This window comes from Microcebus murinus, chromosome 21 (assembly GCF_040939455.1).
Source record: "Microcebus murinus isolate Inina chromosome 21, M.murinus_Inina_mat1.0, whole genome shotgun sequence".
NCBI classification, from domain to species: Eukaryota; Metazoa; Chordata; class Mammalia; order Primates; family Cheirogaleidae; genus Microcebus; species Microcebus murinus.
The window spans coordinates 4761607-4788158 of NC_134124.1; the positions used below are offsets into that span (position 1 = coordinate 4761607).

The 26552-nt window shown below is 42.4% G+C and overlaps 1 protein-coding gene, 1 long non-coding RNA gene, 1 other non-coding gene and 1 pseudogene across 4 annotated transcripts; 2 read left to right on the forward strand and 2 right to left on the reverse strand.

Moving 5' to 3' along the window:
• Positions 1 to 5437: 5437 nt before the first annotated feature.
• Positions 5438 to 13253, reverse strand: LECT2 (leukocyte cell derived chemotaxin 2). The gene is made up of 4 exons (XM_012762258.3): positions 13010 to 13253; positions 11427 to 11523; positions 10138 to 10283; positions 5438 to 5742 (listed from the first exon to the last, which is right to left on the reverse strand). Exons 1-4 carry the CDS (start codon positions 13053 to 13055, stop codon positions 5576 to 5578), a joined length of 456 nt encoding a protein of 151 aa, XP_012617712.1. The 5' UTR covers positions 13056 to 13253; the 3' UTR covers positions 5438 to 5575.
• LOC142863417 (U6 spliceosomal RNA) lies at positions 7799 to 7905 on the forward strand. Its single transcript, XR_012914185.1, has one exon. It is a non-coding gene; the product is annotated as a U6 spliceosomal RNA (small nuclear RNA).
• Positions 13254 to 14852: 1599 nt separating the features above from the next.
• Positions 14853 to 22688, forward strand: LOC142863076 (uncharacterized). Of its 2 annotated transcripts, none has more exons than XR_012913952.1 (2): positions 14853 to 15617; positions 20566 to 22688. It is a non-coding gene; the product is annotated as an uncharacterized LOC142863076 (long non-coding RNA). The 2 variants fall into 2 exon arrangements; XR_012913953.1 differs by having other exon boundaries at positions 14853 to 15599.
• Positions 22689 to 23641: 953 nt separating this feature from the next.
• Positions 23642 to 23815, reverse strand: LOC142863396 (uncharacterized; annotated as a pseudogene).
• Between the last annotated feature and the right edge of the window lie 2737 nt (positions 23816 to 26552).

Consider the following 26552-nt stretch of genomic DNA (forward strand, 5'->3'; position numbering starts at 1 on the left):
TGTCTCCCCAAGTCCTCCCCGCAATATCTTAAATTTCTAAGAAACCAATTAAACTTAAAAAAAAAAAAAGAAAATGAAATGAAATATGTTCATTATTTTCTAGTTTTTTTATTTCAGCTATTAAGCAATTAGAATACATTGTGATTGGTAAGTGGTTTTTTAAAAGTAGCACTTTCAGTCCCTTTATTTAGACTGTGTTTTGCATGCATTCTCGCCACTGCGCCCCCTCTTTCTCACTGTGAGCCCTGTAAGGCATCCCACTTTCACCTTTGTGTTCCTCACTCTCAGAACAGTATAAGCTACATCAGTAATCCATGCTAGCGGAGCTGACATTAATGGTTAAAAAAAAAGCAATTTCTTGAAAGCTGAGTTATTACTATTACAGATCATATCATTCATACTTTTAAGATTTCAGGAGGATACAGAAGCAGCGTGTAAGAGGGAACTTAAAATATGATTAGGCACTCTGGGAGGCTGAGGCAGGTGGATCACTCAAGGTCAGGGGTTCAAGACCAGCCTGAGCAAGAGCGAGACACCGTCTCTACTAAAACTAGAAAGAAATTAATTGGCCAACTAAAAACATATATAGAAGAAATTAGCCGGGCATGGTGGCGCATGCCTGTAGTCCCAGCTACTCGGGAGGCTGAGGCAGCAGGATTGCTTGAGTCCAGGAGTTTGAGGTTGGTGTGAGCTAGGCTGACACCATGGCACTCACTCTAGCCTGGGCAACAAAGCGATACTCTGTCTCAAAAAAAAAAAAAAAAAAGAAAAAAAAGAAAAAAAATATATATATATGATTAGGATAATAGAACAAGCACGAAAGAACTGGCTTGACTGAGGTGGAGCAGGGAGTCAGAGTAACAGTGGGAGTTCTGAAGGGCTGTGACTCTGGTGTTACCATGATACGCTGTAGAAAGCGATCGGGTGTACATGCCTGGGGTGGGGTGTGCATGCCTGGGGTGGGGTGTGCATACCTGGAGTGGGGGTGTGCATGCCTGGGGTGGGGTGTGCATGCCTGGGGTTGGGTGTGCATACCTGGGGTGGGGGTGTGCATGCCTGGGGTGGGGTGTGCATACCTGGGGTGGGGGTGTGCATGCCTGGGGTGGGGTGTGCATGCCTGGGGTTGGGTGTGCATGGCTGGGGTGGGGTGTGCATACCTGGAGTGGGGGTGTGCATGGCTAGGGTGGGGTGTGCATACCTGGAGTGGAGGTATGCATACCTGGAGTGGGGGTGTGCATACCTGGAGTGGGGGTGTGCATGGCTGGGGTGGGGTGTGCATACCTGGAGTGGGGTGTGCATGGCTGGGGTGGGGTGTGCATACCTGGAGTGGGGGTGTGCATGGCTGGGGTGGGGTGTGCATACCTGGAGTAGGGGTGTGCATGGCTGGGGTGGGGTGTGCATACTTGGAGTGGGGGTGTGCATGGCTGGGGTGGGGTGTGCATGCCTGGAGTGGGGGTGTGCATGGCTGAGGTGGGGTGTGCATGCCTGGAGTGGAGTGTGCATGGCTGAGGTGGGGTGTGCATGCCTGGAGTGGGGTGTGCATGGCTGAGGTGGGGTGTGCATGCCTGCATGGTAAGGCGACAGGTTGCCAGTAGCGTTTGCATTGAGGATACTGGAGCAAAACAGAGACTAGAGGAGAGAGGTCCGGGGAGTTTCTCCCCCCAGCCTACTAGCACAGAGATATGATGAGTGCCAGTGGCCTTGTCTATATGAAATGAGAAGCTGATGCTCTAAACTGCTTTTTAGTGGCTCGGGAGTTGAGCCTAGTGAACTAAGCACTGTAACGAATCTTAGAGCAAAACTCAGAGTCATCTAGGTTCCTTAACTCATGTAAATTAACCTGGTTGGTCTGACTTCCTGGATTCATAAATGGAAGAGCAAAACATTTTTAAGACAGCCCAAAACAAGAAAACACATATTTTCTTATATTTTTAATATAAACATTTTTTAATACATCTAGTATTTTTAATGCTTCATCTAATGAAAATGTCTCTATTTACTTTGGAAGTCTAGGAAAAGTATTGTTTAAGATTAGAGGATTCTTGATAGTTAGATATTAGATGGATTTCAAACTTTTGTCTTTGAAAAATGTTTAGTTCTGTAAGCAAACTCGTTCATGTTAAAAATATTTGCTTGCATTTGTTAGTGGATTCTGGAAAAGTTTGGATAATTTTATGGGCAAAAAGTAAATGGAGAGAATGGGGGAAAGGTCCTTTTGTAGGTTGTACTGAAGAAACACAAAAATAGAAGTCTCAGATTTTTCTGAGTTTTCTTCCTTATGAGCTTTGCTGGCTTCGTTTGTGTTGTACAAAACGTGAAAGAAAGAAGTCAGGAAGCAAAGCTGATTTTTAAGTGTGTGTGTATTGCTGTCAGTGCGCCACTAAGTATGATAAATGTCAAATGGATATGAGCATTCTTCCCTCTGTAGGCCTGGCCTCTTAAATGGGCTACTTCTCTTCTCCTATTAAATTAATTTCCTGCACATAAAACATTTTCAGACTAAAAATTGATATTATTCACATTAATTTATAGCTATCAAACCTGACAGATTATCTGATACCACAGTTTTTGAAGTATATCTTATAATAACTTACTAAGGAAAAGTAAGTTACTCAGTACGATTACTCTTCTGTCATTCGAACATTTATGTTAATAATATTTCGACTTCAGTTTAATGTTGTGACATCCAAACTTAAAAGATGAGGAGGAAAAAAAACCACTCTTTTATAATGCACCAGAGGGCGCTGTATTCCAGCTCTTCCTGAGAAAGAGATCTTTGGGTCTGAAGTTTGCACGTCCGTTATGCAGACAGGAGAATGCCAAGCAGAAAACGACGTTCTCATTCTGCCTTGGGGAAGCTCTTCATTCCAGGTAATGAGTCTGGTTTTTGAAACAATATCCATCTCCAGCTCTGCTTTGCTTCCTAAATAATCACTTCAGAAGGTTATTTGGGATGCTAAGCATGGATTTCATTGTACAAATATTTTAGAGCTCCTTTTGACATTGCCTTTCAAGCTGGTATGCCATTTCCTTTTTTTGTGTGTGTGTGTGGTCCAAATGGGAACACAGCCTTTATCTTTTGAAAGCAAATTCAAGTATTGGAAACAACCTGAGATCTGTGGTATCAAGGAGATGCATGATGGAGATAATCAAATCAGACAGTGCTAGATATCATTTTTTTAAAAAACCAAAAGAAGAATTCTCAACTTGCTAGTTGTGTGGGAGATGTCGCGACACAGTAGAGAATAGTATCTAACTAGGTATGAGAAGTGCTAATTGTGTGACATAGACTCTCAACTGAGAACCATCATTAACTTTCTTCCTGGCTACCCACGTGCAAGTCCTGTTGCCTCTATAACATATTATTCATAATAATAAATACCCATGAAATCGACTCCAAACTATAAAGCTACAGCATTGATAGTAACTTAAACCGTTCTATGTGATCCTTCCCTATCCAGTCATGAAGTAACTAGTATTCCTTGTTTCATTGCTTTCCTTTTTATGTAATTTATTATATATGTATTCTTGAAAATACATATTGTTTGGATTTTAATTGTTTTGACTTTATAAAAAGAATATCATGCTTTATGTTATCTTTTGGACTTTTGTTAAAACTGTGTTGCTATGATTCATCCATTTGATGATGTTCAACTGAGGTTCGTTTATCATGACTGCTGTATAATATTCCATTCTATAACTTTAACACAATTTATGTCTCCATTTCACTGTTGAAGGGCATTTAGGTTGTACTAGGTTTTGCTATGACAAATAGTGATATCCTGAACATTCTTATACATATGTCCTGGTGTGTAAGTACAGCCATTTCTCTAATAATAAAGTTCAATTAATGATGTTTTTCTCTAACACAGCTACACATAAGAATGGAGTCATTCTACTGAAGTTTTCTACATTTCAGAAGAATTTGAGCAAAAATTTATGAAGAAAGTTTCCAGGGTGATTAATTCAACTTATTCATTCCTTACTTTTAGTCTGACTAAAATCTAGGGAGCCAGAATTATTTCTGGTTCTTTGAACGTTTGTATGGTCTTGTTTCCTCTTAGTATCTGTTGCCAACATAACTAAGACAGAATAATATATAGATATATAGTGATGTGTATGAATACGTAGCCGTAACATGCGTATGGCTAGACGAGACCAACTGACCCAGTTTCATGAAATATTTCAGATAAAGATAGACCTGTTTCTCATTCTAGTACTTCCTGGAATGCAGCCTCCCTGAAATCTAGAATATGTTTTCTTAAACTGCCATGATTCATTACCTAGGAAACCCGTTATTCTTATAGAGCATAGGGAAGTATGGATGGAAAGACCAGCAAATCCTTTCTTATCCTTGAAAGCGGCTCTCCTTCCAACCAATTTAACAAACCTAAGGAATTTGCTGAGAGCCTTCACCACCTTAACTCAAAAGTAGTCTCCAATTTAGGCCGGGCGTGGTGGCTCACGCCTGTAATCCTAGCTCTTGGGAGGCCGAGGCGGGCGGATTGCTCAAGGTCAGGAGTTCAAAACCAGCCTGAGCAAGAGCGAGACCCCGTCTCTACTATAAATAGAAAGAAATCAATTGGCCAACTGATATATATATATAAAAATTTAGCCGGGCATGGTGGCCCATGCCTGTAGTCCCAGCTACTCGGGAGGCTGAGGCAGAAGGATCGCTCGAGCCCAGGAGTTTGAGGTTGCTGTGAGCTAGGCTGACGCCACGGCACTCACTCTAGCCTGGACAACAAACCGAGACTCTGTCTCAAAAAAAAAAAAAAAAAAAGTAGTCTCCAATTTATTGAACAATTATTTATTAAGTGGATACTACATCCAGAATCGTAAACCCCTCTCCATTCTTATACCATAGAAACACCTTCAGGCTTTTTATTTCCAAGAATAAAGGTAGGCTAGTTTAAGAGTTGTCAAAAATGCAGCCTGGGCCGGGCTTGGTGGCTCACACCTGTAATCCTAGCACTCTCGGATGCTGAGGTGGGTGGATCGCTCAAGATCAGGAGTTCAAAACCAGCCTGAGCAAGGGCGAGACCCTGTCTCTACTAAAAATAGAAAGAAATTAATTGGCCAACTAAAAATATACAGAAAAAAATTAGCCGGGCATGGTGGTGCATGCCTGTAATCCCAGCTACTTGGGAGGCTAAGGCAGGAGGATTGCTTGAGCCCAGGAGTCTGAGGTTGCTGTGAGCTAGGGTGACGCCACGGCACTCTAGCCCAGGCAACAGAGTGAGATTCTGTCTCAAAAAAAATAAAAAAGAAAAGAAAAAAAATGCAGCCTGGTTCAGCTTGAATATTCACTTGTTTATTTATCCCTAAGTCTTCAGGACCAAAAAATCTAAAAAGCAAAACCACCCCAGATCCCACAGGTGACAGAAAAATCAGCCCCAAGAAATAGTTCATATCCAAATATCAAAGAGACAATGAATTGAAATCGAAATACTGTTTTATTTTTTGCATTTATCACGTTTCTATTTGAACACAAATTTCTTGAAAAGCAGGATATGCATCCAGGTTTTTAAGAAGACGACTTTCTACTTAGAAGAGGTGGTCCTTTGTCTTCCGTTTACAGGTATGCAGTAGGATCACTTAAGTCACAGTTCTCAATGTGTATGTGTGATTGTATGCCAGGGTAAACTTTCTGCAAGGGCAATAGAGTTCCCAGTTTCTCTCCCTTCTTGATAGAACCTTTATACTTAATTGGCTTGATGTAGAAAATTTTGATGCAGAAACCTAAAAGAAAATAAGTATAATTGTTTGTTATCGGGGGTTCAGTAGCTTTAAATCAGAAATTTAAAAAATAACAGAATTGAACCAAAAGCAAAAGAAAGGGTTAAATCCATTCATGGGAGGAATAGAAGAAGATGATAGAATCATATTAAAAAGGGAGAATAAATTATAAGATGTCAAAGGGAGAATAGATTCAAATGAAAATTTAATAAAGGCATTGAGGAACCATAGCAAGAAAACACTAGGTGGCTGGGAAAATTGACCTAGAATGATGTCAACTTCAAGACATATTCTAATAAAACTATCAGACTTTAAAGATGAGGAAAGATGGAAATAACTGTAACAAAAATACAACCTTCCTAAATATCAAAATAACTGAAAAATAAATAAGTTAAGACCCACCAAGTAGAGGAATAGACTGTAATATAATAATTATGGCAATGTTGGAACCAAATATATGAGTCATATCTATAAATGTCAATGGGCTTAACTTTTGCCTATTAAAAAATTTTCCTATTGAGTTTAAAAGCAAAACCTAATTTTATGCTGTGCGGAATAAAACACAATGAGTAAACAGGCTGAAAATAAAGACCTGGAAAAAGATTTGCCAAGAAAATGGAAGCAGTAAGGAAGCAAGAGTTATGTTCCTGTTCCCAGAGAGTGAAACTCAGGCCCAAAGGCATTGAAACAAGACAAAGGAATTCAATGTATGATGGCAAATGCCACAGTGCACAATGAAGATGTAACATTCACAGCTCTCCACACACTAAATAACACAAACATCGTCTGTATAAAGCAGAGACTACAAGAAATGCAAGAAGAAATAGATAGAAACCCACTAATAATAGGGGACTTCAATACACTACTCTCAGTACACCTGGGTCAAGTGGGCAAAAAAAAACAAAAAAAAAAAAAACTAAGGCTATAGAACTGTGCTGTCCAGTATGGTTGCCACTAGCCACATGTGGCTATTCAGCACTTGAAATGTAGCTAATCTAAATTGAAATGTGCTTTAATGGTAAAATGAACAGTGGATGTTGAAGACTTAGTATTTTAAAAATGTAAAATATCTCAATATTTTTATGTTAATTACATTTTTAAAAAATACTTTGAAGATAATTGTGTTAACATTAAAATTAATTCCACATGTTTCTTCTTACTCCTTTAATATGGCTACTAGAAAATGTAAAGTCACATTTATGGCTTGTATTATATTTCCATTGTATAGTACTGCTATCGAAGATCTAAACAACCTTTATCATGCAGGTTTTATGAATATGTATTAACAGATGTGTAAGAAAGACCTCTACACTGAAAACAAATACAACAGCTACTAATATAACAATGAAAGGAGGTCTACACAAACGGAGGTCATAATATGTTCATTGATAGGAGGACTCACTGCTTTAAAGATATCAATTCTTCTCAATTTGATGTATGTAATCAATGCAAACCCAGTCAAAGCCCCAGCAGGATTTTTGGTGGAAATTGACAAATTGATTTTCTAATTTACTTGCAAATGCAAATGGCTGACAATCGCCAAGATTGCAATCTGAAAGAAGAATAAAGCTGAAAAACTTACACTATCAAATATCAAATTATATTTTAAAGCTGCTGTAGCTAAGACAGTGTGGTGTTTGTGCAAGAATGGCAAACTGATGGCAAACTGATGTGGTGTTTGTGCAAGAATGGCAAACAATAAAGAGACCAGAACCAGACCCCCATGTATCCAGGTCCTGATTTATGAAAAAAAGATGTTAGAGTGTGGTAGGGAAAAAAATGTCTTGTTAAAGTAATGGTGCTGGGTCAATCAGAAATCTGTGTAGGAAAAAATCTTGATCAGCATATCTCATTTCTTACACAAAAGCCAATTTTAGATGGATTATAGATCTAAATATGAAGGGTAAAACGAGAGAGCTTATAGAAGGAAACAGACTATCTTCAGGGTTGGCAAATGTGTCTTAACCAATTCAAAAAATGTGTTAACAATAAAGGAAATTATTACCAAATTCAACTATGTTAACAATAGTAATTCCTGTTCATTAAAAGACAACGTTAAGTGCTAGCTTCGGCAGCACATATACTAAAATTGGAATGACACAATGAAGATTAGCATGCCCTTTGCACAAGGGTAACATACAAATTTGTGAAGTGTTCCATACTTAAAAAAAGAAGACATTAAGGAAGAGAGAAGGCAACTCACAAAGTGGGAGAATGTATTTTGTGTAGAGATATATCTGACACAGGACTTATATTTGGAATAAAGAGCTCCTACATATCAATAAGAAAAAGACAATCCAATAGAAAAATGGGCAAAATATTTGAATAGGCATTTCACGAAAGGCATTCCACATTATCCGTAAACATGAAAAGTGCTAATTTCATTAACCGTCAGGGGAAAGCAAATTAAAACCTCTGCACACAGATCAGAAGGGCCGAAATGAAAACGTAAGTAGATAACACTAAATACTGTGTGTGGAGCAACCATAACTTTCGTATGCTGGTGACGGGAACATCAACGGGCACAACTGTTAAACTTTGGGGAACTGTGGTGTTGTCTGCTAGAGCTGAAGGTGCGCATATACCACGTGACCCAGCAACTCCGTTTCTGCAGCGTTCTGCCAGTTGCTGAGTGAACTGATCCGGTTATGCATCCTGGAACTGGGGAATCACCACAGGGCAGACTTGGGGGTGTGCTGGGCCCACTGTAAGATGGACCCTGGGGAAAAACTGTTAATACTTTGACACACACACACACACACCCGACCGACCCTGTAAGCTCCTAGTCTGGCCAATGAACCACAGTGGCCTTTTATTAATGGATCTCTAGGAATGAGTGTCCATTTGGAGCAAATGTCCAGTCATCTCCGGAAAGCCTGATTGTTTCTTCTTCCTGCGGAACAGCTGCAGACCCCTTTGGGGATGGCCGGAGGGAAGAGGCCAGGTTACAGGGTACGGTTTGGCTGCGTGGCAGGGCCCTTCCTCCAAGGGACGGGGCCCTCCTTTCCTCCAAGGGTTTGGACTGTTAACTGGCTGAAGCTTGGGAGTGTCCTGGGGACGACGCCCTGTTCTCGTGATGACTGACGTCGGAATTTTGTCCACCAGACCTAGAGCGGTTCCGTGTGTGCCGAAATCAAATGTGGCTTCAGGTGGCTGCTTGTCTGTTCAGTCCTGGGCTCACCGGGATCCACCGGCCAGTGTCACACGTCTCTGAGGCTCAGACGAATCTGATGACGGCCCCAGCTCTGCTGCCGGGTGGGAGTCTGCGCTGACCTTGGCCTTGGCTAGTAAGTGCCACCATTTTGGAGGACCCAGCTCAGTGGCAGCAGTTTCTCTTGTCACTTTAGGGCTACAGAGGACAGCCACCACAGAGCTCTGCAAAGACGCAGGTTCCCTCACCAAGTGGTTCTTGCAGCCTGGGTGACGGGGGTATCCTCTGGACTTGCTCCCAATAAGAATGCATGTGTGTGTGTGTGTGTGTGTGTGTGTACAGTATAAAAAAATTCTAGCAGCATTTTCATAATCACCTAAAATTGCCCAGATGTTCCTCTAAAGAAGAATGAATACATAAATGAAAGTATATGCGGGTAATCAAACACTGTAGATCAAAAAGAATGAACGTGTAAGCAAAACATGGATCAATATCCATTCCACCAATGATGTGGAATGGAACAAGCATCACACAAGGTGTGCATGCTCTTTAATTCTATTTATATCTTTTTTAAAAACTGGCAAAACTAGCATGGGATGTCAGAAGTTGGGATAGCGATTGCCCTTGCTGGGAATGAGTGTTGAAGGTCGCACGAGGGCTCTCTGGGATGCAGGTGATGTCCTTCTCGCTGTGGTTGCTGGTTACACGGGTGTGTTCACTTTGTAAAAATTCATGGAGCTGCACGTGTACTGCTGTGTGCTTTTCTCTGTTAGACCTCGGTAGAATTAAAACAACCAAACAGCAAACCCAGTACCTGCAGTACCAGGAGACTTAGCTTTACCTAGAACATAGAGGCTTTGGAAGTACTTCACATTCAGCTCCTGCAGAAATGCCAGCATTTATGATTTGTGGGATTTCAGTAAATGAAAGAATCTATCCATTATGGTTATTATTGCTGAAAGTGGTTTTGTTTATAGGTGGTTAAGCAAAACCACATGGGCCACAGGAAAGAATACCTTCGGTCAGCTACAGAGTTAGGCAGAATGTGTGTGCACAGAGCAGAATTTATCAGGGAATGTGCTGGAACATCTTTGAAAAGGCATCAGCTAGTTTGGTATACTCTACATCCTTTATGTTCTAGGTTTTATCATTTTGAAAGACGAACAAAACTCCTATGTATGGAAACTGCATTCAATAAGCATCAGCATCCCTATTAGCAGCCCCGGAATAGACTCCACCTCTCTTACCTCTTCCAGATATTCGAACACCATTATTGATAGCGTTTTTGTTTTTATAAGGTTTCTCCTGGCCCACGATCATTCCAGTAAATGGTGCATACACGGTAGATCCCTCGGGGCACAGGACATCCACACCCTGGTGAGTCCTCTGATTTCTGGGATGTAAATAAGAAGGAACAGATTGAGAAGCTTCCCTGGAAACTCTACTGCCCAGGAACTTGGTGTTAACCCACTGTTCCCAGGCTGGAGTGCCAAACCAGAAAGCTGCCAGAACATATTGGGATATCCCAGGATTCCTCACTCTAGTTTAGTCCAATTTTAACCTCCCTCACTGCAGGTAGAAATAACCATGTTGTAAAGACTAAAGCGTTTTTTAAAAATAGTACTTGGTACATTGTAAGCCTTAAGCAAATATTAGCTAATATTATTATACAGCATATTGAGGACATGAGGCAGTCCATGGAAATAAATCTTATCTGAATCTTGACTTCTTCAAGACCACTTTGGAAAGAGTCATCTTTTTATGGGGAACCTATCATAAAAGTATAGTTACCCTAGTCTTATCTTTGTCTCAGTGATAGAAAAGAAAAGTGATTGTGGACATCATGTACTGTACATGGTATTGTGACCCTGCAGTCCCCAACCCTCAGGCCATGGCCCACCACCAGTCCCTGGAGCGGGCGAAGCTTCATCTGTATCTGCAGCCGCTCCCTATCACTCTGGTCACCGCCGGAGCTGCGCCTCCTGTCAGATCAGCGGCGGCACCAGATTCTCACAGGAGCAGGAGCCCTGCTAAACCGCGCAGCGAGGGGTGTGGGTCGCGGTCCTTGTGAGAATCCAACGCCTGGTGGTCTGAGGGGGGCTGGGGCGGTGATGCGAGTGCTGGGGAGCGGCTGCAGATGCAGGTCAGCGTCAGCAGAGAGGACTGACTGCACAGTCAATGTGACGCGCCTGACTCATCCCAAATCCATTCCGCCCTCCCCCAGTCCACGGAAAAATTGTCTTCCACGTGTGATTCGCCTTTGGAGCCACCAGCCGAGATAAGTCGATGCGTTAAGACGCAGAGAAGGACAACGCTGTGCTTGCTCCCTTCTCTTGTCCTTATTCCACGCCCTGGCCCCCATTCGGAGGCCAGACTTGAAGCAGAGTTCTCAGAAACTGCTCCAAAGGCCGCGATGACGCCAGCTACATCTCTGGGTTTCCACGGGCGCGGCCGGAGGGGGGATAATCGTGAGCACCTGAGGACAGGCGGGCGAGGACGGGACGCAGAGGGGTCGGGCTGTCTGCGAACCCCGTACCTGTGAGCAGAGTACTGCCCGCAGCCGTGGCTGTCACACGCCCGGATCTCGTTGGAGGACTTCCCGGCACACATGCTGGCCCACGGCCCAGCCAGCGCTAGAAAGGAGAGACACGAGAGCTGAGCTCCTGGCCTCAGGTATTTCCAGTCTCCATTTGCCTTGCAAGTCTCCAGTGGACCCTGAGAACTCCCTTTTCTCTGAAGTTTCCCCCTAACTTTCTGTAGTTCATGGGAAGGTCTTTCTTACAGAATTTTTACATCCCGATCAGATATAAAGCTAGCTTTTTCCCTGGCCACGGAACTCTGTTTTATGACACACAGGTTATTTGTCAGTGTGTTTGCTGATGAGCGTTAACTTCCGTCATACTTTGCTTCAGATAATCCACTGACAAATGGCGTGAACTGTCCTTTTCAAAATTTCTTTGCTCATGACCTGGTACAGGGACCACTATGTTTAGGATAAGCAAAAAATAATGAAACAGCATGGCTCAAAGAAATAGTTCTAGAAATTCTAAAGTAACTTTGACATGGTGACTTATGGTTAGTTCTACTAATCAAATCCAAGCAAATGTTTGAATTAAAGGAGAAACAAACTCTGAATGAGCCAAGTCTATTTAACATTGAATAAATCTCTTTCCTATTTGCAGAGGTGGAAGAGGGAGATTCTAAGAAATCATCTAAAATGTCAAACAAATTTAGCTGAGAGTGAGGTGAGGAGAGAAGGTGGGAAAGACAGTAGAAACAATTACGTGAAAAATCATGGAACCTGGTGCAGGGACCGGGTATTTAATGCAAATTTTGCATTAGGCATGAATTGTCTCTTTGATATAGTAAGCATGTGATAAATGTTCAACTGAATTAAATTTCCTAGATTTCCAGTGTTAACATTTACAGAGAGATATAGTTAGCAAACTCAACCTTTCTCTTTGAAACAAAAACAAGAGCCTGCTAATTTGATTATTGATTTCATTTAAAGACATTTTACTTTTCACTAATGTATGTGCTGTTATTAAGAGAAGCTACTGAATGTGGCCATTGAGCATGTTCCTTAATATAGTTTTAAAAGGTGGGTTTCAAAAGTCTTATACTTTGGGCCGAGCTTCAAGTCAACACTTTGATTGAGATATAATACTATAGCTTTGGCAACTAACATTTCTCCTTGGGAATTGAGACATGTATCAGACAACTTATTAATTTATTCCCTTTTCTACTGTATTAAGGGTGTATTCCCTTAGTCCTAATCCACGCCAGTCTTTGTATCGGGAATCTTCTAAGTTAAATTTCCGTGCAAACTTTTTATTTTCTAGTTATGTTCCAGTTAAATCCCAGAGCAAAATCAAAAGGCTTTTCTTAAAGTATTTCCATTCAACTTTTGTGTTTCCCTCATTAAAGAACCAGAACATTCGGGTAGAAATGATTTAGGATCCCCCCACCCCCACACCACCACCATACATTGTTCCTTTCCCATTTTTAATTACTGAATATGCAAGTCCTTGCTGATTGTGCTCTTAATGACTTTAAAACCTACCCCTAAAATCGCTTTTAAAAGTTAGCTGAGATTCTAAAATTGTGCTTTTGACTTACCGGTGGAAGCCACAACAGCCAAAAGGAGGGCTCTTGTGGAAAACATCTGGGATTTGCTTCCCTTCTGTTTCTTCCTCTAATTAGAATCGCCCCAGGCTCTCTCTGAAAAATGTTCAAGTTTGAATGAATATTTTCTAGCTATTTAGCCTTAGAATGAATTGCTCATCTCTCTTCAGTGTGAGACACAGAGAATAGTCAAGAATGGAGCAAGTCAAAGTCTAATATTGTGTGTATAGCTATTTGCTTTGCATGTAGGACCTATGTAAAAAGCCTTTGATCCGAAGAAGAAGGCAGGTTTATTGGAAACACTGACTAAATATTAACAGAAAATGATAAAGCAAAGTGCAGATGGGCAGTCTGTCTGGGCTATGGCTGGTAGGAAAATGTTCACATGGATAATGGGATAGTTACTGCCATCTTTCAGTAGATCTTTCTTTTTATGGACTTGGATGCAGAAATCCACATAACTTTGTAAGGATGCAATATGAAACTTCAGAGATATTTAACTCTTCTAGTAGCATACATATCTTCTCTCTGTGCTCAGTCTTACGTGAAGTGTGTGACTATATCCAATCCACGGATCCATCAGATCCACAGCCCTGTCTATGGGAAGGATGCATGTAGAATGTACATACGAGGTCTGGAAAGTGTCCAGCCATGTGATATGAAAAATAGAGACATTTATTGAAGAAGCTACAAGATACAAGAAACATTGTACATAGGACAATGACACCCCAGTCCCCTTCAAAGTAGGCACCTTGGGACCTCACACGGTTCGCCCAGCGTCTCTTAACCCAACCTGTACACATTCCACGTTCCCAGGTGTCCTGCTTGTTGCAGGCCTTCCAGAACGTGCACCACTGCCCACAGATTCCCGACCATCTTTGCAGCGTTTGTGCCACGCTTTTATTTGTGCTGCACTCATGGCACCATCCCCAAAAGCCTCCTGAGTCATCCGGATAGTTTCCGTGGAAGAATGTTCATGCTTAACGCAAAATTTGAAGCAGATTCAGTGCTCTGCTCGCTCGGTCGTTCTGAATGTGACGGCCGCACAGGAGCAGGCTCACTGGCGCATCTCGGTCCACTCGCCTTGGCTGCGGGGTTCTCGTTATAGTGACGATGGCTGGATGCTTTCCAGACAGACCTTGTGCGTGCATGTGTAGAACATGAACGTCTTCCCTCTTTCTATCCATTGTGCGCTAGAGGTAGGGGCCCAAAGGGGGAGATTACCTCTCGCAACTAGTCAGATTACAGTGTCTGCCTTTACAGCTCGTAACTATTAGTGTTTATCTCAGGTTGCTCTCTGGAACTCTTGTGAACTGGCTGACTCTCGTCTCTCCCCTCCCTTTTGGCCAGAAGACACTGGTGACGATCATTTATACAAAATAAAATAATATTACTGTGTTTCCCTGAAAATAAGACCTACCCATAAAATAAGCCCTAGCAGGATTTCTAAGCATGTGCGCAATAGAAGCCCCACCCTGAAAATAAGCCCTAGTGCTGGGCGTGGCTGCGCAGCGCATCTGCACAACCCGTGCATTGTGTCTCGGAGCGGGAAAGACGCTTCTTATCTGCCCCATCTTATCAGCCCTTCTTATCTGCCCCATCGTGACAGCTACTATCCTAGAGGTGACCAGAAAGGTGCGGGCAGCCCCACCAACAAGGGTGGCTCTCCCTGTCAGGTCCCGGCCATCCTGTGCATGCTGCAAGCTGAGGCTTTGAGGGGAAAATGACACATCTCCTGAAAATAAGCCTTAGGGTGTCTTCTTGAGGAAAAATATATAAATATAAAACCCTGTCTTATTTTCGGGAAAACACGGTACTATAGCCAATAACTTTCAGGAACTTTAGACAGGAACTTTTCCCAGCGAAGGCTTTCTGTATCCCACTGGGTACAAATATGCAATCAAGGAAGACTACAACTACTTGTTATTTAAATCCATTCTTGTCAAGTGAGATTCTCTTGGTTTTAAAATCCCATCTGAGAATTTTGTAGGGGAACTGACCACTGGATAGTAAGATTCCGGCAGGTCCCTAGCCCCGTCAACAGACAGCCTTCACTCTATCAAACACTTACAGAATCACAGTGGGCATGTTTGCTCACCCAGCTCCACCATGTGCAAGTACTTTGACCAGCAGAAAGCAAACAGGCCAGGGCCACCTAGGGAAACGCAGACTTCGATTACCCCAAACCATGGTAAACAGCTGTATTGGCCCACTGAGCTTTGACCCCTGAAATCACCCCACACACAGACATGGTCAGACTGTTGCCAGAGGTTACAACACACGCATTCTTGGCACTCCTCTCGGACGACTCAGTCCAGCTGAGCATGTAAATAGCGTCGTCGACCAACCACAACAATGGGAGAAATGATGCTAGCCCATTCCAGGAGAGGATTAAAATGCCTCTCCTGCTACTGATGCCTCCTACAAGAAGGAGCTATCAGCAAGAATGGCTGTCAAAGGCAGTCACGCCACTACTTCCCTGTTCAACGCACGCCGTGGGCAGTGTGTGTGCACCACTGGACTCAGCGTGGCACGGACTGAAGATGGGCAGGGAGGCGGACAAGTCAGGAAGACCGAGAACACGGTAGGAGTCCACCTGGGGGTGAGATGAGGGTGAGCGTGGAGCCAGGGGCGAGACAGGTGTGTGGGTTGTCCTGCAGCTGCTGAGCCTGGGAAACACGGCAGTGGGCGCCGGGAATCACGCCTGCTCCCCTAGTCGCCTGTTCCCAACAATGAAAATGGAGTTTTTGAATCTCATTCCACTCCAGGCAGATCTGGAATTGCTCCAGGAATATTTCTGTTGGATGCTCTGAGAGAGGACAGAGAAGTCATTATTGGACATTTAGAAACATTAGTACAATAACTAGATACATTCATGTTTTCATCTGTTTTCAAAGTTTCCTTTGAATTTTTTATGAGAAGGTATATCGGAGATATTAAGCAATCCTTTCTGTTATTGCTAAATAAGGACTATCAAGAAAAGAAATTTGGTTGGATCTGTTGGACACAAAAGAGAGAGTGTGACCTTCACTCTGCCTAAATTCAACCTTGGCCAGACAGCAGGGTAAACAGAAGTGTTCAGGGAAAATGTAACAATCCCAGCCTAGAGGCATCTCCGTGATGCCAAATTCAGACAGTATTTTCTGTTGGAGATGTTGTTTTCTCTCTACAATTAACAAAAAGGTACCCAGCTGTCTTAGCCAGGGTTCTCCAGAACCAGAAGGGGGTACACATATACGTGGATAAGTAGATTGATGAGAGTTATTTTAAGGAATTGGCTCATGCAATTTCAGGGGCTGGCAAATCCCAACTCTGCAGGGCAGGTAGCAGGCTGGAGACCCAGGGAAGAGTTGATGTTGCATCTTGGAGTCCAAAGGCAGTCTGGAGGCAGAATTCCGTCTCTCTCAGGGGCCAGCCATCATTTTTCTCTGACAGCCTTCAACTGACTAGAAGAGACCCACTCACATTATGAAGTGCAATATGCTTTACTCAAAAAGTCTGCTGATTGAAATGTTAATCTCATCTAAAAAAAATAGAGTGGTGTTTGATCAAATACCTATGCACCGTGGCCTCGCCGAGTTGACACATAAAGTCGCCCACCACCCATCCTATAGTTCCTTTGCTTCAGGAAGTATATCCTTTGACTTCAGGGCTGAAATGCCACAGAAGCAGAGTGCGGCATGCTGTGGGAGGTAGCCTACGGCTGCAGGCACCTTCATGGGACTTCAAGACATTTCATTCTTTTGTTTAATTTATGGAAGCTTTATATACCCAATGACAAGCTCATTGAAAGCTTTTTCCTTCTGCTCTGTCTGTTCCATTTCAAACTTTTGATGAAGAGTTAGAGGGGAAATAAGACACAATGAAAAAAGATTAATCCAGAAAAATATCTTTCACTCCCACATTTGTTAGCATGCTTTACACTTGTGAGCATTCTGCACATGGCCTTGTGTTTTTCCCAGAGCCAAACCACACAGGAACAGAAGGGCTATCAGAAAAGCGCAGAGAGTGGGTGGCGTGCTAGAGCCAGCAGAGAATCCCGCAGGGAAGGCAAGTTCAGGGGAGCCCACGGCCCCCACATTTTCAATAGCAAAGAACAAAGGCTGTTCCAACGCATCATTTGAGAGCAACGGAAAAGGGATTTCTCATCTGAGATTTTTGAAACAAAAATCACCATTAAATGACATAGTGCTTTTGCTCAATATCAAATATTTTGGAACATTTTTTTCATTATCAAAAAGTTCCAGTTTGTCCCTTTATTCCCCAAAAACTTTGCTTTGCCAAAGGTAGAAAGATTACACACAAATCCTTTATTTAACAATTCAGGAGACTTCATTTCTTGGTGTGTTTCTTTTAAAGAGAACAAAGCACCTTTTGTTTCTGCCTTTGCTGCCTCGTTTGTTCCTGCTCCTTGCTCCTGCCAGAACTGAAGCTCACACATGTTAAACGGTGACCGTTTGACCTTTATCCTGGGAAACCCTCATCCGCAGTCATTGTCCTGTCTCCAGACATAGTCCTCCTGGGATCACTCCCACTCGCAGAGAGTCACGGGAGCTCAGGGTGTCAGTGTGCATGGTAGTGGCGCTTCACGAAGTTCACTGTAAGCGCAGAATGCGCAAAAGCGAAGACCCCGCTCTGCTCTTCGAGTGGGAGAGTCGGAGGACCTGACCGTAGCGCCTCGCCGGAGAAAGTGACGTGTGAAGGTGACGGGCAGTTTGGGACACAGCTGGACAGGAAGTGGCCATCAAGGAACATTTGAAAGCAGGGACAGGATATGTTGGGAGCTTATATAGAATAGCCCGATCTTTCTTCTGAGATGAGAAGAGGAGATGTGAGTGCCGTAAGGAAATCACCGTGCGCTTGAGGTTGAACATGGTTTGCACAGGCCACTGCAGCTGACGGATGGGAAATGGATAAAAGAATGGGCAAGCTGGGCCCCAGGAAGCCAGGCCCTGCGACCCTCTCCAGTAACGTCTGGCGGCCCAGGACTGGGAGCACAGGGCGGTAGCAAGGTAACTGAAGTACAGGGTCAGCTAACTTGACCCTGAGTTCTAGGCTAGATAAAGAGGCCAGAAAGAAGCCACCTGGGAACACGGGAGATGTTCGAGAAGCCAAAGTCATGACCAAGATGAGCTTCGGCAGGACTGCTTTGCATACACTCCTCTTCCCTGCGCCAGCCGCCACCGTGCACCCTTCTGAGATCTGACTGCTCTGTACGCCCTCGTGTTTTCCTTTCCTTCCATTTAAACGCCCTCCCCATCCTTTAAGTTTCAGCTCAAGTCCTCCCCGCTGCATGAAGTTCTCCTAGCTGTTTTTAGATCTGTCTGTGCCCCTTCTCTAAATTCCCTCAGAAAATGTTTTTGGGGGCACTTAAATTATTTCAGAATTATAGTCTTATATTACATCCTTTGTATAGATCTCATTTCTTTGTGAGCATGTGCAACCTCTCTGAGGATAAGAACTACGAAACATACATTGTTTTTATTTCCCTACCACAGTCAAACACTATTTGAACACAAATATGCTTAATTTTTTTAAAAAGTATTGGTTTGATTTTTTTTTCTTGCTGATTTTCCTGAGTTTTATACAAAAAGTATTGGTTGATTATCCAGTGAATAAATGACATTACTACCATATACTTACTTTGAGACTATTTGGTGAATCTTGTCAGAGTTTTGATATTTGGGAATTTGCAATATGTGTCCCAGTCATTCATGAAACGTTCAGAATATCTTTCAAATAATTCTTACTTCCAATATTTTTTTTTATCTCTATAAACCATTTGATTCCCATAAAATATTCATGGGAGAGAAGATCCCAATCATTTATTTGCACAGTTCTTAAATTAGGACAGAATCAAAAGAACTAAGACTTTTTCTAGACGTTTTATATTTCCTTGGATTAAGGATGGAGTAACTTCGCACTTTCTTTTAAGCTGGCAGCAAGCATCTTGCAACAAGTAAATATTGAGTGGTAGGTTATGACGAAGAACAATTAGAGTGTTGTACGGGAGAGAACTTAGTTTCATGGACCAAAATGGGTGCCAAGAGGTCAGCGATGCCTCCACCTAGATGATGGCCTTGGGCAGCGCACTTCATTTCTCTCTCTCAGTTTCTCCATGGAGACATGCGCAGGTGGGTTCCCGGCTTCAACAGGTAGAGCCGCTTGTTGGAAGCCCTGCGCCCGCCAGTGTGCACCGCGGCCTTCCACTAGTGGGCGCCGTCGAGCAGACTGCAGCGCCTCCGCCTCCTCCTGCACAGCAGCCCACGGGCGCGTCCTTCAGCCCCAACTGACGCATTTGGGTCCGCAAATGGCCAAGATTGTGAAAGTCTTTGGAATAATCCGATTCTATCAGCTATTCTAAAAGTCTGTCCTGGTCGTCTGGTGTTGAGTCACGTCCACGCTAGAAATCTGCGGTGTTGCCACCACGTCCTGTTGCCGTGGAAACAGAGTTCATCTTTGGCGGAAAATGCTGATTCTTACAGAGCTTGGCTCTCTTTTCTAATAAGGGCAGTTAACCTCTTTCCATACACTGAAGGCACGCATTGGCCTCCCTGGGCTCCTGGACACACTGTCACAGGCAAAAGCTTGGAGATGAGAAGTGGTAGAAGTTCAGAGCTCAGGCATCAGTGTAGCCGAATCCTCTGCTTTTACAGAAGCCAGTCGAGTCCAGAAGGAAGGGGTGGTTTACAGCCATCCAGCCCCTCCGTGCCTAGGGCGGGGGCTGGGACTCAGCGACAACTGGGAGGCAGAGGTAGAAGCAAAAAAGGGACTCTCAGCCAGGTGGTTCCCGGTACCTCTCGTCACCTTGACTGTCCTCTGTGAGCCTTCAGCCATGCGGAAGGTATGCAGGTTGCATCTTGCTTCATTTTGCCTTTATTGGCAGCTGGCTCTGCACCAAGCACGGGGCTAAGCTCTCCCAACACGCTGTGTCTCGTTCCATCCCAGGCGGGGCCATCCAGCGCTGCAGACAGGGCTGAGGAGCCAGCAGACCTGGACCCGTCCCAGCTCCACTTCTCAAGAGCCACATGAGTTTGAGCAAGTGATGTCCCCTCCTGGCACTTCCGTTTCCCCCGCTGACACTCGGGGAAAGAATGGAGCCTCCTTGTCTGCAGCGAGATGAAGCATGCAAGCCGTCAGCACAGGCCCAGAAACACCGGCTATTGTTTCTATCAGTCTGAGGCGTTCATTTTCTTCATGTTGATACTCAAAGAATCTTCCGAATGTTCTATTTCACACTTATAATGTGAAAAACTGTTAAAAGTGTATGTAAGCAATGAATGTGTTCATAACTGTATTGTTTTCACCTCTTCATACAAATAATGCTTTTTGAGAGATGAATGCATGAAACCCAAATGGTATAATTATTCGTAAAAAACAATCTATGATATTCTTCAAAACCAGTTTATTTTTCCCATGGTGACTCTCTTTGTCCCCAAATTTTAAGAGATTAAAAACAGGAATGAAAATAACAGCAGATAAAAGGCATCATCACTTTTCTTGATAGTTTTTATTTTCCTTTTTCCTTTTTTTTTTTTGTTTTGTTTTAGGTATTGGCACTCTCTACGGCTATGACAAAATGCCTTTGGAATTATACACTCTTTCATCTGTAGGAGATAATTAATTGCAGTTAATTTTTTTTCTTCACCGAAGAGGACCGTGAAGCCTTTGATCGCCAACATTGGTTGATGTGAAGGTGTTTTTCAGAACCACACGTCTGAACTCCATGACAACACACCAGCACGTTGACAAGCTACATCAGTCCCTGCCTTCCTGACAGCCATCAGAGTTCACACATCACGACTCCAGGATTCTGCTTGAGTTCCCCACGACAGGCTCAGCATTCAAAGCGACGACTATTTGCAGTTTTGTGCTTTTTAAACCTGAAAGCTGGGATTCTAGATATAAATAGCATGCTCAGTCGGACAACGACATTACCATCGGGGTGAGATCACTTCCAGGAAAACACTGAAGTACAGCAATGAGGATAACATCTGGAGTTTTCAACAGTTGTGTTTGATTTAGACTTGGACCTCTGACATGAAATAGAGGCTGTGTTAATGACTTCAGTTTCCATGCAATTCACTCATTTTAACTTGAGAAGCAGGACCTCCGCAGCCTATCCATTAAATGTGTTTAGGGTATGACGCAAAGCTCACTTGACCTAATGGTTGCTCACCTGCCTGTTCCTCCCTGGCCCGTCCAATCCCACCTCACACTACACCGAAGGAACGGAGGAACGTAGGCAAAGAGGAGGCCTGGGGGGAAAAGCTTGTCTTTTTATTTGTTGGTGATAGGCCAAGGCTGAAAAAAAAATCCATTAAATAAGATAAAATCAAAATCTCTTTATTTCGGTATCTGGATAACATTTTTATCTCCACCCTGTAACAATAGCATCTCTCCACTCGCTCTCTTTTTTTTTTTTTTTTTTTTTTTTTTGCTGGGTATATGGCCAACTAAAATAAAGACTCCATTCCCAGCTTTTTGTGGAGCTAGATGTGAAAATAACTAACTTTTAGCCAATGAGCTGTAAGCAGAAATAGCACTTGCAGATACTAGAAAGTGTTTTTAAAGGCAGGCTGTGTATCCGTCTTCTTCCCTTCTCCTTTCTGTGTCTGGAATGTGTTTCAGTGGCTGGCCAGCAGCCATCTGGACCCAGGACAGCCTTAACACTGAAAGATTACATACATATATTCATTCTATCTATCTGTAGTAGGACAATGAAGTAGAAAGAATCCGTGTCTCTGACACCATGGAGGGCCTCACTAGTGCCACACAGAGAACCTCTAGACTACTCTGGCAAATAGTACACAAACAGTAATGTGCATAAAATAAAAATATACAGTCTCATGATTTCTCAAAAGAGAAAGCTCCATGTAACTCCCACTTGATCAATCTTTGTAAATATTGCAGGTGTAATATTTATCTTTTGCAGTTTTGGTATGCAACGTAGTTGGTTGCTAATCATGTTGTTTATATTTTCTGCGTCTCTACTGGATGTTTATTTGTTCTGTCAGTTATTGAAATTGTTATGTAGCAATTTTCCACTCAGTGCACATGTCTGTTTCTCTGAGTGTTGGCAGGTTGATTCATGCATTAATATGTTGAGGCTTTTTTTATTAGATGCATACAGTATTAGAAAAGTGATATCATCCTCTGAATCTATTTATTTTTTGGAAGTGTCACTATTTATCTCTGATAATGCACCCTACCTTAAAGTCTAATTTATCTTTGGATTTTAAATAGCAAAACCAAGTGTATTTATTGGTTTCCGTGTTTTCTTTTTCAATCCTTTACTTCCAACCTTTCTGTATTTCTATGTTTTAGATACATCTCTTATAAATAGTATATACTTGGGTTTTGTATTTGTTAATCAAATTTCATAACTTTGGTCTTTTAAATAGAACATTTCTATGGTCTCACTGTGTCCCTCAAAATTCATGTTTTGGAAACTTAATCCCAATACAACAGTGTTGGGAGGTGGAGCTTAATGGATTAATCCCACCATAAAAAAGGCTTGCAGAAGTGGGTTTGTGCTCCACACGTAATGTTCAAGGTACTGTCTTAGAAACAAGAGACTGGACCATCATCAGACGATTGAACCTGCTGGAACCTTAGTCTTGGACTTCTCAGCCTCGGGAACTGGGAAAAATAAATTTTTGTTCTTTATAAATTACCTGGTCTGTGATACTCTGTTATAGCAGCACAAGACTGACTAAGACAAATGTAGGCTATTTTAGCCACCCTGAAGAAGCAGAATGGATCCCTACCCAAAATTTGGTTTCAATGTTGAGATTGATAACACCACGCATATCCACCAAGAAGGTGTTTAATATTAAAAGCTTCATTACTTACATAGTTGAGGATGTCTGGGGGGAGAGGCCAGGCTTGGAAGACTGGTTAGAATCTTAGAGTAAAAACTGTGATCTGTGAACCAGCACTTATTGGCATAACCTCCAAACATTTTTAAAATAAGATTTTAATTTTAGAGTAGCTCTAGATTTATAGGAAAGTTGCAAAGATAGTACAGATACATTTTTATTAACTAAAGCTCATACTTGACTCATATGCTTAGTTTTTACCTAGTGTCTTCTTTCTGTAGGGCAGCTTTTTAGAAAAGAAGAATCTTAGGCTGCACCACAGACTTAGTGAATCAGAATTGTTTTCAGTGAGATCTGCAAGTGACTTTAAAGACATTAAAGTTGAGAAGTGTCAGAACAAAGAAAATGTTCAGAGTGAAGCATGGAGAGGAAAAAAAAAATGAAAAATGTAGAAGAGAATGTAAGAAGCAGAGTAAAGGCAATGAGACTCTGGTCTTGCATAAGCGTAATTGGAGTCCCCAAAGGAGATTAGAGAGAAAATGGATCACTAGCAATATTTTAAGAGATAATGGCCGAGAACTGATAAAAGGTATCAAGGCACAGACTTTAGAAGCTCTAGGAAACCTAAAGAGAAATGAAAGGAGAGCCTGGGCACATAGGTAAATATATTAAAAATCAGAGAGAAAAAAAAAAACCAGACAGTTATAAGTGTGGCAATAAATAAATAAATAAAAACAGATTACCTTAAAAGGAGCCACTATTAGACTGACATCTGTCTTCTCTTTTTTTATTATTTTAAATTCAGTCTCTGTAGAAACTGTCAAAAGTTGCCAATGCCAATTATATTTCAAGTCGTCAAGGTCAATTATATTTCAACTCATCAATTATATTTCAAGGGGGATTGGGAAAAGTTTTCGATTAGCAATAATGGTGCCTTGGGTAAACCTCATTGGCTGCGATACTGCCACTGCTCACAGCTTGACAGCTGTCTTCAAAACAGAAACAGTGACAGCAAAAAGACATTGGAATGGCATCTCCACAGTACTCAAAAACTGTGACTGCTAACCTAGAATTCCATACCTACAAATAAATATTCTTCAGAAGTAGTGACATGATAAATGTCAGACAAACAAAAAATGAGAGAATTTTTCTCCAGAAGATTTGCACTAAGGGAAATACTAAGAAGCATCTTTCAGGTAGAAGGAAAATGATCTGAGATGAGTGTTTGAATATGCAGAAAGAAACAAAGAACAATAAAAGTCAAAAATATGTGGGTAAAGCTAAAGATGTTCATAAAACAATAAAACATAAACATAAAACAATAATAATGTATTGTGGGGCTTAAAAGATATAAAAATTAAAATACAAATAATAGCAGGAAATCAAGGTGTTGAATAAAATCACTGCATTATCCAGAAAGAAACAGAAATACTAGTTGCTATTGGATTTCTTATAAGTCATAATGCATGCTATAATCTCTAGGATAAATAGTAAAAGAATGATTGAAAAATCATATAAAACTGCTAAGCTAGTAGAGGGATAAATGTAATATCACTGTAATCAGTCAAAAAGAAGGCAAGAATGGAGAGAAAAGGGAATATACAACAGTCAAGAAAAATAAAAAACACTGAAGAAGATGGTAAATATAAATGAAAACACATCATTCTTTACATTAAATAAGTTGGTCTATGTAAAAAGAATCTGACTCCTTTTTTTTTTTTTTTTGATGTTTGCTGTTCATTTTTAAGTCCAACTCTTCCCTCTTTCCCTTCTTCCCCGTATCTGGGAAAGCTGATAAGAAAACCGAGCTTTGACAGCAGTTGGAGATTCAGACCACACAAGCCCCTTCCTGCACAAGACAGTCCTCAGCCCGGACCAGCATCTCAGCCCTGCTTTCCTTTTCTGCTCTCTCAGCCATCCTGGGCCTTCCTGGGAAGCCTGCGCAGTTTTCTCTTCAGTTATGTCTGATCTGCTGTTGGAAAGATCCACTGAGTTCTCAATTTCAATTATTGTATTTTTAATTTTAAAAATTTCAATTTGATTCTTTTGCATAATTTTTAGTTCTCTGATAAAAGTTTTTAACTTTATCTTTTAGTTCTTTGACTGTGAATAGCATAGCTACATCAGAGTCTGTGTGGCAACTCCAGCCTCTGAAGTTCCTGTGGGTCTATTTCTTCTCTCTGGTTTGCCCTATTTTTCTCTCATGTTATCTCATCTTTGAGTGACCCTGGCTATTTTTAGTCTTGTGCTGGACATTGTATTTACAAAACTTTTTGTAGAAACAGAGCACTGATGTGAGGTTATAATTCCAGAGAGGAATCATATTTGCTTTTGCCAGACTCCTAAGCATTCCAGAAAGTCAGGATGAGCTCAGAAGAACTTCAGAGGTTGAGATGACTCCAAGCTGAGCCATGGTCCCTCCATTCCCTCCAAAGGCCTGTCTCATTCAATTTCCCTTACTCCCAGGGAGCAGGCCTTCACTGCCTTAATCCCACGCAAGTGGATTCCCCTCTTTGCTCCTCCAACCAGCAGGCCCTGGCTTCTACTGCTCAGTCCCCTAGGCTGTAAGAAGCATGTTCAGATTTGAAACAGTGGGTTGGACCAGCTCCACCAGAGGTGGAAAGGATGCTCTTCCCTCCTCCCAAGGGATTCCTGTCATTTCAGCAATATGCCCTTTCTGTCCCCAAGTTCTCATATTGTAGATCCCTTTACTCATCCCAGTACCAGTGACTTCAACTAAGATCACGGGCTTCATTCTAGGTATGTGAGCTTTCAAGGCAGAAATGTAAGTCCAGCTATGTGAATCTCACATGTCAGTGGCCACCAGAATCCTTGGTAAGGTTGTTGAACATGCACATGTCTGGCTCCCATCCCCAGAAGTCTTTGAGTGAGGGTGTTTTCCACAAACACCCTGGAGTGGTCCTGAGGCAGGTGGTCCCTGGACCACACCTTATCGAGCCCTTCTGCAATGTGGGATGAGCAAAAGAACCCCGAACAGGCTGCACTTAGAGCAAGTTGTTCAGCTCGGTTCTTCCACTGACTTGCTCTGAGAACTTGGGCAAGTCGCTGTGTGGCTCTGAGTTTCCAAATCAATTCATAAAGAGGTGGATTTCAGCCTCACCTCCACTTCCCCAGATGTTCTTTGAATGAATATATGAAATCAACAACACTTACCATAACCAGTCCTGGGATGGAAGTATTTGATCTTTCGGTGTGCTTATATTCTAGGCAGGTTCTGAGCTGAGACCCTCTGGGATGTCTTCTTGTGCACTGTTAGCAATTAAGGTTGTTCACAATCATGTCCTTTGTGGCCAAGCGTGGTTTTAACCTTAAGGTCTCTCACCGTCTTCACAGGACCTGCACTGGCTCAGTGCCACAGCTCCTGAGAACATAGAGCAGCCCCTGGGGACCTGTTTGCTAACACGCAGTTTGTGGCCGTGACTGCCTCTGGCTGTCCAGGCACAGAGGATAGTCTGCTCTGAGTGGCTTTGATTTATCTAAAACGGAGCTTAATTGCCTAGTTCTGGGCTCTGACCACGGCCCGTTTTGAGTTCTCTGCGATCCAGCCTAGCCAAGTAGTCTTAGCCTGCAACAGAGCAGTAGAAAGTTGGCCAGATATTGTCGTCGGTTCAAGATGGCAATAGAGATAAAGAAGTAAAACCACGTGACCTCTTCCTATTCCTTGTTCTAAGCATGATTTATCATTAGGGAAAGGC